The sequence below is a fragment of the Haliotis cracherodii genome, unplaced genomic scaffold (genome assembly GCF_022045235.1).
Source record: "Haliotis cracherodii isolate W230 unplaced genomic scaffold, xgHalCrac1.p SCAF_7, whole genome shotgun sequence".
NCBI classification, from domain to species: Eukaryota; Metazoa; Mollusca; class Gastropoda; order Lepetellida; family Haliotidae; genus Haliotis; species Haliotis cracherodii.
The window spans coordinates 24,963,930-24,981,760 of NW_027266330.1; the positions used below are offsets into that span (position 1 = coordinate 24,963,930).

At 47.9% G+C, this 17,831-nt stretch overlaps 2 protein-coding genes across 2 annotated transcripts in view; both read right to left on the minus strand.

Moving 5' to 3' along the window:
* LOC139448763 (ATP-binding cassette sub-family C member 4-like) overlaps positions 1-17,831 on the minus strand; it is a 30,547-nt gene that overhangs the window by 10,166 nt on the left and 2,550 nt on the right. Inside the window, exons 4-13 of the mRNA XM_071230300.1 lie at positions 17,713-17,802; positions 14,312-14,503; positions 13,586-13,767; positions 12,340-12,436; positions 10,533-10,730; positions 8,241-8,416; positions 2,868-3,139; positions 1,904-1,983; positions 934-1,084; positions 131-361 (exon numbers count right to left, since the gene is read on the minus strand). Coding sequence (XP_071086401.1) covers positions 131-361; positions 934-1,084; positions 1,904-1,983; positions 2,868-3,139; positions 8,241-8,416; positions 10,533-10,730; positions 12,340-12,436; positions 13,586-13,767; positions 14,312-14,503; positions 17,713-17,802 — 1,669 coding nt within the window. The remainder of the gene's footprint in view (positions 1-130; positions 362-933; positions 1,085-1,903; positions 1,984-2,867; positions 3,140-8,240; positions 8,417-10,532; positions 10,731-12,339; positions 12,437-13,585; positions 13,768-14,311; positions 14,504-17,712; positions 17,803-17,831) is intronic.
* LOC139448567 (mitochondrial fission 1 protein-like) overlaps positions 1-17,831 on the minus strand; it is a 168,828-nt gene that overhangs the window by 1,851 nt on the left and 149,146 nt on the right. The gene's annotated exons all lie outside the window — the stretch shown is intronic.

A 17,831-nucleotide genomic window follows, 5' to 3' on the forward strand; every position in this document is an offset into this window, starting at 1 on the left:
AATGTTGTTTGAACAGCTGCCTGAACCGCTACCACGGTTGTATGTGACATGCATTAAGGAGTGACGTCACGTCAGAACGATATCACAGTGCCATGGTCGTGGCAGGATAATGTTGCATGGTTTTACTTACGGTCTGCTGCAAGGACACTACAGAAGGAGACGGCGGTGACGAAGATGGCACACAACCAATCGAGGCGGACAGCCAGCCAGCGACTGGTGGACAGGAAGAGGAACCACGACTCTGTGTGCAGGTCCTGGTGGGCATCGAACTCTGACATGAACTTGTCCTCGATGCTCATCGCTCTGATGGTGTGAAGGCCTTGTAGTGAGGCACTCAGATGGGAGAACACAGGGCTTCGAGCTGCAGACAGATAGACAAGTGATAAACTTCAGAGCTTTTTGTGACATCAGCTGCTACCTAAAGAGGATCGATTGAACTGCCCCGTTCCACAAAGTGATCAGACCCCTGTACATCCAAGGTAGAATAGGTCTTCAGCAACCCATGCTTGCCGTAAAAGGTGACTATGCTTGTCGTAAGAGGCGACTAATGGGATTCGGTGGTCAGAATCGCTGACTTGGTTTGATGCATGTCATCTGTCCCAATTGCATGGATCGATGCTCATGATGTCAATCATTGGATTGTTACAGACCACCGTCATATAGCTGGAATATTGCTGAGTGCGGAATTAAACAACAAACAAACAAACAAACAAACACAAAGCGATCATAGCACCATGTTTATCGTAAGCCTATGTTAAAGTATGGGAGTTCCGATCACCCGAGCGCTGAGACGCTTGGTGGTAGGGGTCTGGAAGTTCTTATCAATTATCCCATGTTCCACTGCACTTAACAGACACAATAAACAGTGGCATGGACACTCTTTTGGTTTTTGATAAATGACCTTCGTGTTTCAATGATTCCTGAAACTCTTACTTGTGCCCTCGAGGCGCTTGACACTGCGAGATGAGCGGAGGTAGTATCGCCGGATGAAGATGAACAGCACACACAGGGGCACGGTGGGGATGAACACCCATGGGTTGATGACGCCAGCCACAATGATTATGCCGATGATCAACAAGAAGCACTGAAACACAGACACACAATTGACTCCCACTACCAGAACAGCTTGTGTGGATGCCATAAATCAGTCATGCAGCTACTGACGGTAGGCTTGCTGAACATTAATTCACATGTACACTGTTATGTGCAGCCTTTCATCAGAATGTAGTGCTTTACATTGCCATTGATCTCCTGAAGATCTTCAGCAACCCATGCTTGTCATAAGAGGCGACTATGCTTGTTGTAAGAGGAGACTAACGGGATCGGGTGGTCAGGCTTGCTGACTTGGTTGATGCATGTCATTGTATCCCAAATGTGCAGATCCATGCTCATGAAGTCAATCACTTGATTGTCTAGTCCAGATCTGAATATTTACAGACCCCGATCATTAAGCTGGAATATTGCTGAGAGCAGGGTTAAACAACAAACGTTGCCATTGATCATTAATAGTTTTTCACAAAATTACATAATACATAATATCAAATGATAAGAATACCATAGATTAGAGTAAAAGAAATGACACAATATACAGCTTGTTTTTCTGTTATATTTACTACTCAAGGCAGAGTACCCATTAGTCTCTTGACTGACAATTCTGATAATAGCAATTGTCCATCGAAGCCAGTGGCTGCTATCTGTCACAGTGCCCCGATTCCTGTCTTACCTGTACAAAGTCAAAGAATGTGATTGGCAGCAGGTCACAGTGCCCCGATTCCTATCTTACCTCTACAAAGTCAAAGAATGTGACAGGCAGCAGATCACAGTGCCCCGATTCCTGTCTTACCTGTACAAAGTCAAAGAATGTGATTGGCAGCAGATCACAGTGCCCCGATTCCTGTCTTACCTGTACAAAGTCAAAGAATGTGATTGGCAGCAGGTCGTCCATGTGGCCAACATCTTTTGAAAATCTGTTCAAAATTCGACCTGTAATGAATAATATTGAAACAGTGTTAAGCCTCAATAATAACATAGTCATGTTGGGATAAATATTAGTGATACCTAAAAACTCAAAAACTACCTAGATCCAGAATCAAAATTTACATCTCAATTGGAATACAAAAAATTAAAAAAGACTGAAGAAATGTTGTTATATACATAATATTGATATTGGTACATACCAAGTCAGAATTAAGTTAAAATCCTTTGCAACAAAAACATAAGTAAATTACTTTATATGTCCAATAGGATGGGGTGGTCAGGTAACCTAGTGATTAAAGCGTTTGCTCATCACAACGAAGACCCAAGTTTGATTCCCGACATGGATACAATGTTTACAGCTCATTTCTGGCGTCCACCGCCGTAATATTGCAGGAATATTGCTAAAAGTGGCGTAAAATCAAACTCACTCACACTCCAACAGTGTAAACTTTTACAGGTGACAACTAAGTCATCGAACTGATTAAATTCTTCCATATTATCATTACATTTTATCATCCAAAACTGCCTGCCACAGGCTATGAAATTGCATCACAATGCTTTGCAGACCATTGTGACGTCATTGTTTACCATGACGTCACAATCAAATGACATCACTAATGGCTCTGCTACTGAAGCTGTTAGCAGTACTTTTTACACTTAAGACATTGCTCATTACTGTCGGAAAACTAAAAAAGTTAGAAGAATGATGTTGGATGATAAATAAAATCTCACCCTCGTGTCTTTTGATATCAAATATATCAACACTCGTTGATAATAGTGGAAAAACTCCTCAGCTAGCCTTGAAGTTTTTCCACCTTTATCAACTTGTATTGATATGTATCAGGTAACCTGTTCGAATCTGCAATACTCATCAGTGCGTTTCCACTTACCGACAGGATTGTTGTCGAAGAAGGAAATGGGTGCACGCAGGATCTTGGCAAACATTCTGTTGTGGAGGGCCTGGGAGGCATCTACTGCTATTTTGAAGAAGAGAAGAGCTCGGAGAAGACCGAAGAGGAAGACGCTGACAACGATGGAGGTGAAGATGTAGATGTTGACGTTGGTGTCGACTTCAGGCACGGTGATGTTGCTTGAATTGAACAGGGTCATCTGTTCCTGGAATACTCGTGTAGCTGCATATCTCAGCTCTTCTTCATTGGACCTGACAGAGAGAGAGAGAGAGTAGTGTGTGGTTAGAACAAAGCCCTATCCTGCTTGTCTAGTGCAGCCCTGACAGAGAGAGAGAGATGTGTGTGGTTAGAACAAAGCCATATCCTGCTTGTCTAGTGCAGCCCTGACAGAGAGAGAGAGTAGTGTGTGGTTAGAACAAAGCCATATCCTGCTTGTCTAGTGCAGCCCTGACAGAGAGAGAGAGTAGTGTGTGGTTAGAACAAAGCCATATCCTGCTTGTCTAGTGTGGCCCCGACAGAGAGAGAGAGTAGTGTGTGGTTAGAACAAAGCCATATCCTGCTTGTCTAGTGAGGCCCTGACAGAGAGAGAGAGTAGTGTGTGGTTAGAACAAAGCCATATCCTGCTTGTCTAGTGTGGCCCCGACAGAGAGAGAGAGTTGTGTGTGGTTAGAACAAAGCCATATCCTGCTTGTCTAGTGTGGCCCCGACAGAGAGAGAGAGTAGTGTGTGGTTAGAACAAAGCCATATCCTGCTTGTCTAGTGAGGCCCTGACAGAGAGAGTAGTGTGTGGTTAGAACAAAGCCCTATCCTGCTGGTCTAGTGAGGCCCTGACAGAGAGAGAGAGTAGTGTGTGGTTAGAACAAAGCCATATCCTGCTGGTCTAGTGAGGCCCTGACAGAGAGAGAGAGTAGTGTGTGGTTAGAACAAAGCTATATCCTGCTTGTCTAGTGCAGCCCTGACAGAGAGAGTAGTGTGTGGTTAGAACAAAGCCATATCCTGCTGGTCTAGTGAGGCCCTGACAGAGAGAGAGAGTAGTGTGTGGTTAGAACAAAGCCCTATCCTGCTGGTCTAGTGAGGCCCTGACAGAGAGAGTAGTGTGTGGTTAGAACAAAGCCATATCCTGCTGGTCTAGTGAGGCCCTGACAGAGAGAGAGAGAGTTGTGTGTGGTTAGAACAAAGCCATATCCTGCTGGTCTAGTGAGGCCCTGACAGAGAGAGAGAGTAGTGTGTGGTTAGAACAAAGCCATATCCTGCTGGTCTAGTGAGGCCCTGACAGAGAGAGAGAGTAGTGTGTGGTTAGAACAAAGCTATATCCTGCTGGTCTAGTGCAGCCCTGACAGAGAGAGTAGTGTGTGGTTAGAACAAAGCCATATCCTGCTGGTCTAGTGAGGCCCTGACAGAGAGAGAGAGTAGTGTGTGGTTAGAACAAAGCCCTATCCTGCTGGTCTAGTGAGGCCCTGACAGAGAGAGTAGTGTGTGGTTAGAACAAAGCCATATCCTGCTGGTCTAGTGAGGCCCTGACAGAGAGAGAGAGTAGTGTGTGGTTAGAACAAAGCCATATCCTGCTGGTCTAGTGAGGCCCTGACAGAGAGAGTAGTGTGTGGTTAGAACAAAGCCATATCCTGCTGGTCTAGTGTGGCCCTGACAGAGAGAGAGAGTTGTGTGTGGTTAGAACAAAGCTATATCCTGCTTGTCTAGTGTGGCCCCGACAGAGAGAGAGAGAGAGTAGTGTGTGGTTAGAACAAAGCCATATCCTGCTTGTCTAGTGTGGCCCTGACAGAGAGAGAGAGATGTGTGTGGTTAGAACAAAGCCATATCCTGCTTGTCTAGTGTGGCCCCGACAGAGAGAGAGAGTAGTGTGTGGTTAGAACAAAGCCCTATCCTGCTTGTCTAGTGTGGCCCTGACAGAGAGAGAGAGTAGTGTGTGGTTAGAACAAAGCCATATCCTGCTTGTCTAGTGAGGCCCTGACAGAGAGAGAGAGTAGTGTGTGGTTAGAACAAAGCTATATCCTGCTGGTCTAGTGAGGCCCTGACAGAGAGAGAGAGTAGTGTGTGGTTAGAACAAAGCCATATCCTGCTTGTCTAGTGTGGCCCTGACAGAGAGAGAGAGTAGTGTGTGGTTAGAACAAAGCCATATCCTGCTTGTCTAGTGAGGCCCTGACAGAGAGAGAGAGTAGTGTGTGGTTAGAACAAAGCCATATCCTGCTGGTCTAGTGAGGCCCTGACAGAGAGAGAGAGTAGTGTGTGGTTAGAACAAAGCCATATCCTGCTGGTCTAGTGAGGCCCTGACAGAGAGAGAGAGTAGTGTGTGGTTAGAACAAAGCCCTATCCTGCTGGTCTAGTGAGGCCCTGACAGAGAGAGAGAGTAGTGTGTGGTTAGAACAAAGCCATATCCTGCTTGTCTAGTGTGGCCCTGACAGAGAGAGAGAGATGTGTGTGGTTAGAACAAAGCCATATCCTGCTTGTCTAGTGTGGCCCTGACAGAGAGAGAGAGTAGTGTGTGGTTAGAACAAAGCCATATCCTGCTTGTCTAGTGTGGCCCTGACAGAGAGAGAGAGATGTGTGTGGTTAGAACAAAGCCATATCCTGCTTGTCTAGTGCAGCCCTGACAGAGAGAGTAGTGTGTGGTTAGAACAAAGCCATATCCTGCTTGTCTAGTGTGGCCCTGACAGAGAGAGAGAGTAGTGTGTGGTTAGAACAAAGCCATATCCTGCTTGTCTAGTGTGGCCCTGACAGAGAGAGAGAGTAGTGTGTGGTTAGAACAAAGCCATATCCTGCTTGTCTAGTGTGGCCCTGACAGAGAGAGAGAGATGTGTGTGGTTAGAACAAAGCCATATCCTGCTTGTCTAGTGTGGCCCTGACAGAGAGAGAGAGATGTGTGTGGTTAGAACAAAGCCATATCCTGCTTGTCTAGTGTGGCCCCGACAGAGAGAGAGAGTAGTGTGTGGTTAGAACAAAGCCATATCCTGCTTGTCTAGTGTGGCCCTGACAGAGAGAGAGAGAGTAGTGTGTGGTTAGAACAAAGCCATATCCTGCTTGTCTAGTGTGGCCCTGACAGAGAGAGAGAGTAGTGTGTGGTTAGAACAAAGCCATATCCTGCTTGTCTAGTGTGGCCCCGACAGAGAGAGAGAGTAGTGTGTGGTTAGAACAAAGCCATATCCTGCTTGTCTAGTGAGGCCCTGACAGAGAGAGAGAGTAGTGTGTGGTTAGAACAAAGCCATATCCTGCTTGTCTAGTGTGGCCCTGACAGAGAGAGAGAGAGTAGTGTGTGGTTAGAACAAAGCCATATCCTGCTTGTCTAGTGTGGCCCTGACAGAGAGAGAGAGTAGTGTGTGGTTAGAACAAAGCCATATCCTGCTTGTCTAGTGTGGCCCTGACAGAGAGAGAGAGATGTGTGTGGTTAGAACAAAGCCATATCCTGCTTGTCTAGTGTGGCCCTGACAGAGAGAGAGAGATGTGTGTGGTTAGAACAAAGCCATATCCTGCTTGTCTAGTGTGGCCCCGACAGAGAGAGAGAGTAGTGTGTGGTTAGAACAAAGCCATATCCTGCTTGTCTAGTGAGGCCCTGACAGAGAGGGTAGCGTGTGGTTAGAACAAAGCCATATCCTGCTTGTCTAGTGTGGCCCTGACAGAGAGAGAGAGTAGTGTGTGGTTAGAACAAAGCCATATCCTGCTTGTCTAGTGTGGCCCCGACAGAGAGAGAGAGTAGTGTGTGGTTAGAACAAAGCCATATCCTGCTTGTCTAGTGTGGCCCTGACAGAGAGAGAGAGTAGTGTGTGGTTAGAACAAAGCCATATCCTGCTTGTCTAGTGTGGCCCTGACAGAGAGAGAGAGTAGTGTGTGGTTAGAACAAAGCCATATCCTGCTGGTCTAGTGAGGCCCTGACAGAGAGAGAGAGTAGTGTGTGGTTAGAACAAAGCTATATCCTGCTTGTCTAGTGCAGCCCTGACAGAGAGAGTAGTGTGTGGTTAGAACAAAGCCCTATCCTGCTGGTCTAGTGTGGCCCTGACAGAGAGAGTAGTGTGTGGTTAGAACAAAGCCATATCCTGCTGGTCTAGTGAGGCCCTGACAGAGAGAGAGAGTAGTGTGTGGTTAGAACAAAGCCCTATCCTGCTGGTCTAGTGTGGCCCTGACAGAGAGAGAGAGTAGTGTGTGGTTAGAACAAAGCCATATCCTGCTTGTCTAGTGTGGCCCTGACAGAGAGAGAGAGTAGTGTGTGGTTAGAACAAAGCCATATCCTGCTTGTCTAGTGTGGCCCTGACAGAGAGAGTAGTGTGTGGTTAGAACAAAGCCATATCCTGCTTGTCTAGTGAGGCCCTGACAGAGAGAGTTGTGTGTGGTTAGAACAAAGCCCTATCCTGCTGGTCTAGTGAGGCCCTGACAGAGAGAGAGGGTAGCATGTGGTTAGAACAAAGCCCTATCCTGCTGGTCTAGTGAGGCCCTGACAGAGAGAGAGAGTAGCATGTGGTTAGAACAAAGCCATATCCTGCTGGTCTAGTGAGGCCCTGACAGAGAGAGAGGGTAGCATGTGGTTAGAACAAAGCCCTATCCTGCTGGTCTAGTGAGGCTCTGACAGAGAGAGTTGTGTGTGGTTAGAACAAAGCCCTATCCTGCTGGTCTAGTGAGGCCCCGACACTGACAGAGAGGGTAGCATGTGGTTAGAACAAAGCTATATCCTGCTGGTCTAGTGAGGCCCTGACAGAGAGAGTTGTGTGTGGTTAGAACAAAGCCATATCCTGCTGGTCTAGTGAGGCCCTGACACAGAGAGAGAGTTGTGTGTGGTTAGAACAAAGCCATATCCTGCTTGTCTAGTGAGGCCCTGACAGAGAGAGTAGCATGTGGTTAGAACAAAGCCATATCCTGCTGGTCTAGTGAGGCCCTGACAGAGAGAGAGAGTAGCATGTGGTTAGAACAAAGCCCTATCCTGCTGGTCTAGTGAGGCCCTGACAGAGAGAGAGAGTTGTGTGTGGTTAGAACAAAGCCATATCCTGCTGGTCTAGTGCGGCCCCGACACTGACAGAGAGAGTAGTGTGTGGTTAGAACAAAGCCATATCCTGCTGGTCTAGTGCGGCCCTGACAGAGAGAGTAGCATGTGGTTAGAACAAAGCCATATCCTGCTGGTCTAGTGCGGCCCTGACAGAGAGAGTAGCATGCAGTAAGAACAAAGCCATATCCTGCTGGTCTAGTGCGGCCCTGACAGAGAGAGAGAGTTGTGTGTGGTTAGAACAAAGCCATATCCTGCTGGTCTAGTGCGGCCCTGACAGAGAGAGTAGCATGCAGTGAGAACAAAGCCATATCCTTCTGATCTAGTGATACCAGGGGAAGAAACAAGATTTCACAGACTACACTTACCACCTGGACAGCCACCAGTCACTCATGATGTAGGCAGTCTGAGCTAGGAGGTTGAGAAGCACCAGCAGAATGAACATGAAGATGCCAGTGCCTGCCTTGAAATACTTCACGTAGACACCGAACCCAACTGTCCCTTCCTGCCTCTGCTCTTCTTCCTGGACCTGAATTTTCTCTGGCTGAAAGAGTATAGAGTCTAATTTGATACATCTGAAGATCGTTTTAGCTTCATGTTATAGCACACTAGCTTTCAGTGTGATGAAAGCCTGAAGTGGCGCAGGTCTTAGATGTTTACCACTCCATGAAATCCACACACAATCACCATCAAAAGATCCTGTCATGCCTGACAGATGGAACTGCCACAGACATATGGGCCAACCACTGGGGTTACCAATGCCCCCTGTTGACAGGGTTACCAATGCCCCCTGTTAACTAGGGCTACCAATGCCCCCTGAGGTTATCAATGCCCCCTGTTGACAGGGTTACCAATGCCCCCTGTTGACAGGGTTACCAATGCCCCCTGTTAACTAGGGTTAGCAATGCCCCCTGTTAACTAGGATTAGCAATGACCCCTGTTAACTAGGGCTACCAATGCCCCCTGTTGACAGGGCTACCAATGCCCCGTTGACAGGGTTACCTGTTGACAGGGCTACCAATGCACCCTGTTGTCAGGGTTACCAATGCCCCCTGTTGACAGGGCTACCAATGCCCCCTGGGGTTACCAATGCCCCCTGTTAACTAGGGCTACCAATGCCCCCTGTTGACAGGGTTACCAATGCCCCCTGTTGACAGGGCTACCAATGCTCCCTGTTGACCCCTGTTGACAGGGTTACCAATGCCCCATGTTGACAGGGTTACCAATGCCCCATGTTGACAGGTTACCAATGCCCCTTGTTGACAGGGTTACCAATGCCCCTGTTGACAGGGTTACCAATGCCCCATGTTGACAGGGTTACCAATGCCCCCTGTTGACAGGGTTACCAATGCCCCGTTTACAGGGTTACCGGTTGACAGGGCTACCAATGCACCCTGTTGTCAGGGTTACCAATGCCCCCTGTTGACAGGGCTACCAATGCTCCCTGTTGACCCCTGTTGACAGGGTTACCAATGCCCCATGTTGACAGTGTTACCAATGCCCCATGTTGACAGGTTACCAATGCCCCTTGTTGACAGGGTTACCAATGCCCCTGTTGACAGGGTTACCAATGCCCCATGTTGACAGGGTTACCAATGCCCCCTGTTGACAGGGTTACCAATGCCCCTTTTGACAGGGTTACCAACGCCCCCTGTTGACCCGGTTACCAATGCCCCTGTTGACAGGTTACCAATGCCCCTGTTAACTAGGGTTACCAATGCCCCTGTTAACTAGGGCTACCAATGCCCCTGTTGACAGGTTAGCAATGCCCCCTGTTAACTAGGGCTACCAATGACCCCTGTTGACAGGGTAACCAATGCCCCTTGTTGACAGGGTTACCAATGACCCCTGTTGACAGGGTTACCAATGCCCCCTGTTGACAGGGTTACCAATGCCCCCTGTTGACAGGGTTACCAATGCCCCCTGTTGACAGGTTACCAATGCCTCCTGTTGAAAGAGGACACCAATGCCTCCTGTTGAAAGAGGACACCAATGTCCCCTGTTGACAGAGGACACCAATGCCCCCTGTTGACAGGGTTACCAATGCCCCCTGTTGACAGGTTACCAATGCCCATTGTTGACCCAGGTTACCAATGCCCCCTGTTAACTAGGGCAACTGATGCCCCCTGTTGACAGGGTTACCAATGACCCCTGTTGACAGGGTTACCAATGCCCCCTGTTGACAGGGTTACCAATGCCCCCTGTTGACAGGGTTACCAATGCCCCCTGTTGACAGGTTACCAATGCCTCCTGTTGAAAGAGGACACCAATGCCTCCTGTTGAAAGAGGACACCAATGCCCCCTGTTGACAGAGGACACCAATGCCCCCTGTTGACAGGGTTACCAATGCCCCCTGTTGACAGGTTACCAATGCCCATTGTTGACCCGGGTTACCAATGCCCCCTGTTAACTAGGGCAACTGATGCCCCCTGTTAACCGGGGTTACTGTCTTATTCAGGGAAAGACATGACCACTAAACAACTAGTTACAGAGCTAGTGAAAATGTGGAAGGACTAATGGTTTTCTTTAAAAAATATGGTTGTGTGACATGGATAATTATTTGGAGATCAGTTGTAGGATGTGATCTGGGCATGGCACAGCCAGCCCAGCATCCAATAGTGAATAGATGAAATTACAGTGAATCATCCCCGAACCCTTACCACAAAGTCTGAGGCAATGGAGGCGAGGGATAGAGAGGACCCAAGCTCGTTGAAGTTGACATGGGAGGTGGAGACGGTGTCAGGCAACAACATCACCGCGGAGTCATCTTCATCCTCATCATCGTGTTTCAGAAGGGAGGCAAAGTCAATGCCCGACTTGGACAGTTCTTCAAATGTCCCTGTACCCAGTAGCTTGCCCTGCAGATACAGTCACGGAATAGCTGTCATTACATGAACACAAGCTCAGTTTTTCACTATGCAGAAATGCCCTGTTTGCAAGGTGAAGTGCTTTGCTAATATCAGTCTTACACACTAAACAAGTTCCCCAAGTGACACATTTCACAAACTTTTCCTTTAGATTTTCGTTATTTGGGTGAAAACATATTTCATATTTTATGGCTCTTCATCAAACAGAATACACAAGACAGTCTTTCATACTCTCTCCAGCCTGAACAGATTGGAGGAGAATGAGTGTGAGTGAGTTGGGTTTAATGCCGCTTTTAACAGTATTCCAGTCATATTACGGCGTGTCAGCTTAATGTGGGAGGAAAGCTCGAAGTGATGCAGGTCTCAGACGTTTACCACTTCGTTGAAACCCACGAGCACGGGTATGGTGCTGACAAACCTAAAAACATAATTCGAACCCACACTAAACAAGTTACCCAAGTGACACATTTTACAAACTTTTCCTTTAGATTTTCGTTATTTGGGTGAAAACATATTTCAGATTTTATGGCTCTTCATCAAACAGAATACACAAGACAGTCTTTCGAACTCTCTCCAGCCTGAACAGATTGGAGGAAAATGAGTGTGAGTGAGTTGGGTTTAATGCCGCTTTTAACAGTATTCCAGTCAAATTACGGCGTGTCAGCTTAATGTGGGAGGAAAGCTCGAAGTGATGCAGGTCTCAGACGTTTACCACTTCGTTGAAACCCACGAGCACGGGTATGGTGCTGACAAACCTAAAAACATAATTCGAGGTTAATAACAGGTTTCTGGCGTGCCCAAGGGATGCAACTCTGTGCAGCGAATCACGGCGCCTTAGACGACTGGGCCAGCTGTGCCTCCTTGACGAGAATGAGCCAACAGATCAAGATCTATGTAGCTAGGTACATGTTCAGTACAGTATGAGGGGCAACATTCAATGCCACTTTTCACAGCCGTAAGACCACGTAGATATAACAAGAGGCCCATGGGGCCTGTATCGCTCACCTGGATATTTACGCAATCATGACAAAATATACATTTGCATTGTACATTGTACATGTATATAATACTGCAATATATTTTTACTGTCAGCCCACACCATTTGTACAGTTTTGAAGCCCCACCACCTAGGGATGCTTCTAGTCAAATTTCGTTAACTTCCAATTAGTGGTTCAGAAGAAGAAGTTGTTTGAATAAATTGTTGACGTACGAACGACAAACGGACGACGGACGCCACAGTATGGCATAAGCTCACCTTGGTCCTTTGGACCTGGTGAGCTAATAATTTAATCAACCAAGGAAATAGAGATTAGGAATCCTGCTTACTGATTGTTTGTTAGTTTGTATGTTTGAAGTCGCACTCAGCAATATTCCAGCTGTATGACAGCGGTCTGTAAAGAATCAAATCTGAACCAGACAATCCAGTGATTGACTTCATGAGCATCCATCCACACAATTGGGATATGATGACATGCATCAACCAAGTCAGCCAGCCTGACCACCCAATCCCGTTTGTTGCCTCTTACGACAAACATAGTAACTGAGATTAGTAAAATGTGATGACGAGGTGAATGGGTATGACAGGTCCATGGAGACTCACCTCCTTGAGGATGAGGATCTGGTCTGCCTCCTTGAGGTATTGCACCTGGTGAGTCACCAGGATCCGTGGCTTCTTCTTGAGTGTACCCTGGATACACCTGCAGAACAACAGGTAGACAAGATGACACAGTGCAGAACAGCAGGTAGACAAGATGACAGTGCAGAACAAAAGGTAGACAAGATGACACAGTGCACAACAACAGTCTAAGCATAAGGAAGAGAATTTATGGACATCAACTTCTTTCTTATGAAGAACACAACGTTACAGAGTATGTACTCACTCCTTCATCAGGTGAATGATATACTCCGAAACGTTGTGTTCCTCATAATATAGAAGCTGACATCCATAAATGCTCTTCCTGATGTGTATCGCTTCTAAATTCCTTTCAAAGACTGAACAGTCCAATCTTTCAGGATCATTAGCAGCAGGGAGCACAATGCATGCATATAACTTGCAGGAATTTTGGAATATTAACTTGGTGTTAGTGAAAGGATGATTGCTGCTTTTTCTCACTGCCTAACTTGCAAATGTTTACTGAAGTTGACAACACCTATCAGGCATTGTTTCTGTGCATGTATGTTCGCCACAGGAAGGTGCAATTATTTGCCTAAATCTGACAGTGCTCATAAATCATTTACCCAATATAAGTCTGTTTAGAATGTTTAATAATCAACATCTGAGGGAAGATAATATAGAGTACATGCGGGTAAAGTCAGTTTCACCCAATATAAATCTGTTTAGAATGTTTGGAGAATGAAAGATTTTAGGACTACAGCAAGAGGTAAGAACGAAATTATCACTCAACACAAAGAGAAAGAACCGGATGTTTAGCAATCAACATCTGGGAATATAATATAGAGTACATGCGGGTAAAATCAGTTTTACTACTTTCAGTTTGTATGACTACAGTTAAACACAGCCTTCATCAGTGGCCTTCAGAGTATTTGTGAACACTGCCTAACATACTATCCAGAGAAGGGGCAGTTGGGAAGCCTAGTGGTTAAAGCGTTCGCTCGTCACGCCGAAGACCCGGGTCCAATTTCCGACATGGGTACAATGTGTGAAGCCCATTTCTGGTGTCCCCCGCCGTGATATTGCTGGAATATTGCTAAAAGCGGCGTAAAACCATACTCACTCACTCACTATCCAGAGAAAATCAGCAGCGAATCAAATCAACATTTCACACTGGACAGCATTAGTTTTAGACGATATAGTTTCTTTCTGAGTGATATCTAGAAAATGTTACTTTTCAAATATGTGGCGTCCCACGGCAGCATCTACAGCACTGAGTGGGTCATCCAGGAGGTAGATGTCAGCATCGGTGTAGAGAGCCCGGGCCAGGTTCACCCTTGCCCTCTGACCTCCACTTAAGCTGACCCCTCGGTCACCAATCCGGGTGCTGTCACCGTGCGGCATAATCCCAACATCCTGTACACACACAAATGGCACACAGAATGGACATGTTCTTAATTACTTCGTATCGTGTTTGTTTTAAGAACACCTTGAAAATAATTGATTTTAATTGATTACCTTCATGGAGAGAAAACAAAATTCTGAATTTATTCCGTGCATGTTTGACCTTGCAAAAAATATAATTGTACATTTGATCATTTTCTATTGATTTAGTTTATCAGATTTCCAAGTGATGAGAGGCTTCATAATTCACAGAACGATGAAGAAGAGACAAGATAAGGCAGATACTACAAGATTACCTCCGAATTAGAGGTAGCCTAATTTTACAAAGTTGTACAGTAAACTACGGTTATAACGAACTCAATGGGACCTCTAATTTTAGTTTGTTATAACCGGAATTCGTTATAAGCATATATACAGCATAACTACAGCAAATAGTCGGGACAAAAAAGTAAGTTCGTTATATCCGTCAGTTCGTTATAAGAGTGTTTCGTTATAAACGTAGTTTACTGTAATTATTTTTCTGAATTGAAACTTTGATCGTTTGCATTTCCCCTACCTTCTTGAGAGCACAAGCACGCAGAGACTTTTCATATAGAGTTGCATCAAATAGTTCCCCCATCGTCACATTCTGCCGCACACTTGCTGAAAACACCCAAGGCTGCTGAGACACATAGGCAATCTTGCCCTTGACCTGAATCTTCCCTTCTGATGTTGGTAGCTCACCAAGAATAGACATAAGCAGCGAGGACTGTAATAGAAGGGAAGTGATATGAAAGGTACACCAGGGATTAAGGAAAAAGACAAACAGAGAAAAATAACACAGTATTGCAGCACAAACTTCTGCATTCAATAATCACCTTGCCTGCCCCAACAGGGCCGATCACAGCACTAACCCACCTTGCCTGCCCCAACAGGGCCTATCACAGTTCTAACCCACCTTGCCTGCCCCAACAGGGCCTATCACAGTTCTAACCCACCTTGCCTGCCCCAACAGGGCCTATCACAGTTCTAACCCACCTTGCCTGCGCCAACAGGTCTATCACAGTTCTAACCCACCTTGCCTGCGCCATCAGGGCCTATCACAGTTCTAACCCACTTCACCCGCCCCAAAAGGGCCTATCACAGTTCTAACCCACCTTGCCTGCGCCATCAGGTCTATCACAGTTCTAACCCACCTTGCCTGCCCCAACATGGCCGATCACAGTTCTAACCCACTTTGCCTGCGCCAACAGGTCTATCACAGTTCTAACCCACCGTGCCTGCGCCATCAGGTCTATCACAGTTCTAACCCACCTTGCCTGCGCCATCAGGGCCTATCACAGTTCTAACCCACTTCACCCGCCCCAAAAGGGCCTATCACAGTTCTAACCCACCTTGCCTGCGCCATCAGGTCTATCACAGTTCTAACCCACCTTGCCTGCCCCAACATGGCCGATCACAGTTCTAACCCACCTTGCCTGCGCCAACAGGTCTATCACAGTTCTAACCCACCTTGCCTGCGCCATCAGGTCTATCACAGTTCTAACCCACCTTGCCTGCGCCAACAGGTCTATCACAGTTCTAACCCACCTTGCCTGCGCAAACAGGTCTATCACAGTTCTAACCCACCTTGCCTGCCCCAACAGGTGTATCACAGTTCTAACCCACCTTGCCTGCCCCAACAGGTGTATCACAGTTCTAACCCACCTTGCCTGCGCCAACAGGGCCTATCACAGTTCTAACCCACCTTGCCTGCCCCAACAGGGCCGATCACAGTTCTAACCCACCTTGCCTGCCCCAACAGGTGTATCACAGTTCTAACCCACCTTGCCTGCCCCAACAGGTCTATCACAGTTCTAACCCACCTTGCCCACCCCAACAGGGCCTATCACAGTTCTAACCCACCTTACCTGCCCCAACAGGGCCTATCACAGTTCTAACCCACCTTGCCTGCCCCAACAGGGCCTATCACAGTTCTAACCCACTTCACCCGCCCCAAAAGGGCCTATCACAGTTCTAACCCACCTTGCCTGCCCCAACAGGTGTATCACAGTTCTAACCCACCTTGCCTGCCCCAACAGGGCCGATCATAGTTCTAACCCACCTTGCCCACCCCAACAGGGCCTATCACAGTTCTAACCCACCTTGCCTGCGCCATCAGGGCCTATCACAGTTCTAACCCACCTTACCTGCCCCAACAGGGCCTATCACAGTTCTAACCCACCTTACCTGCCCCAACAGGGCCTATCACAGTTCTAACCCACCTTGCCCACCCCAACAGGGCCTATCACAGTTCTAACCCACCTTGCCTGCCCCAACAGGTCTATCACAGTTCTAACCCACCTTAGCTGCCCCAACAGGGCCTATCACAGTTCTAACCCACCTTACCTGCCCCAACAGGGCCTATCACAGTTCTAACCCACCTTGCCCACCCCAACAGGGCCTATCACAGTTCTAACCCACCTTGCCTGCCCCATCAGGGCCTATCACAGTTCTAACCCACCTTGCCTGCCCCAACAGGGTCGATCACAGTTCTAACCCACCTTACCTGCCCCAACAGGTCTATCACAGCTCTAACCCACCTTACCTGCCCCATCAGGGCCTATCACAGTTCTAACCCACCTTGCCTGCCCCAACAGGTCTATCACAGCTCTAACCCACCTTACCTGCCCCATCAGGGCCTATCACAGTTCTAACCCACCTTACCTGCCCCAACAGGGCCTATCACAGTTCTAACCCACCTTGCCCACCCCAACAGGGCCTATCACAGTTCTAACCCACCTTGCCTGCGCCATCAGGGCCTATCACAGTTCTAACCCACCTTACCTGCCCCAACAGGGCCTATCACAGTTCTAACCCACCTTACCTGCCCCAACAGGGCCTATCACAGTTCTAACCCACCTTGCCTGCCCCAAAAGGGCCTATCACAGTTCTAACCCACTTCACCCGCCCCAACAGGGCCTATCACAGTTCTAACCCACCTTACCTGCCCCAACAGGGCCTATCACAGTTCTAACCCACCTTGCCTGCCCCAACAGGGCCTATCACAGTTCTAACCCACCTTACCTGCCCCAACAGGGCCTATCACAGTTCTAACCCACCTTACCTGCCCCAACAGGGCCTATCACAGTTCTAACCCACCTTACCTGCCCCAACAGGGCCTATCACAGCTCTAACCCACCTTGCCTGCCCCAACAGGTGTATCACAGTTCTAACCCACCTTGCCTGCCCCAACAGGGCCGATCATAGTTCTAACCCACCTTGCCCACCCCAACAGGGCCTATCACAGTTCTAACCCACCTTGCCTGCGCCATCAGGGCCTATCACAGTTCTAACCCACCTTACCTGCCCCAACAGGGCCTATCACAGTTCTAACCCACCTTACCTGCCCCAACAGGGCCTATCACAGTTCTAACCCACCTTGCCCACCCCAACAGGGCCTATCACAGTTCTAACCCACCTTGCCCACCCCAACAGGGCCTATCACAGTTCTAACCCACCTTGCCTGCGCCATCAGGGCCTATCACAGTTCTAACCCACCTTACCTGCCCCAACAGGGCCTATCACAGTTCTAACCCACCTTACCTGCCCCAACAGGGCCTATCACAGTTCTAACCCACCTTGCCCACCCCAACAGGGCCTATCACAGTTCTAACCCACCTTGCCTGCCCCAACAGGTCTATCACAGTTCTAACCCACCTTAGCTGCCCCAACAGGGCCTATCACAGTTCTAACCCACCTTACCTGCCCCAACAGGGCCTATCACAGTTCTAACCCACCTTGCCCACCCCAACAGGGCCTATCACAGTTCTAACCCACCTTGCCTGCCCCATCAGGGCCTATCACAGTTCTAACCCACCTTACCTGCCCCATCAGGGCCTATCACAGTTCTAACCCACCTTGCCTGCCCCAACAGGTCTATCACAGCTCTAACCCACCTTACCTGCCCCATCAGGGCCTATCACAGTTCTAACCCACCTTGCCTGCCCCAACAGGGCCAATCACCGCAAGCAGCTCACCGGCCTTCACACTGGCAGAGATCTTGTCCAGTGTATTTTGATCCACATTCTGAAATTTTTATTTTTTTAAAGATATTA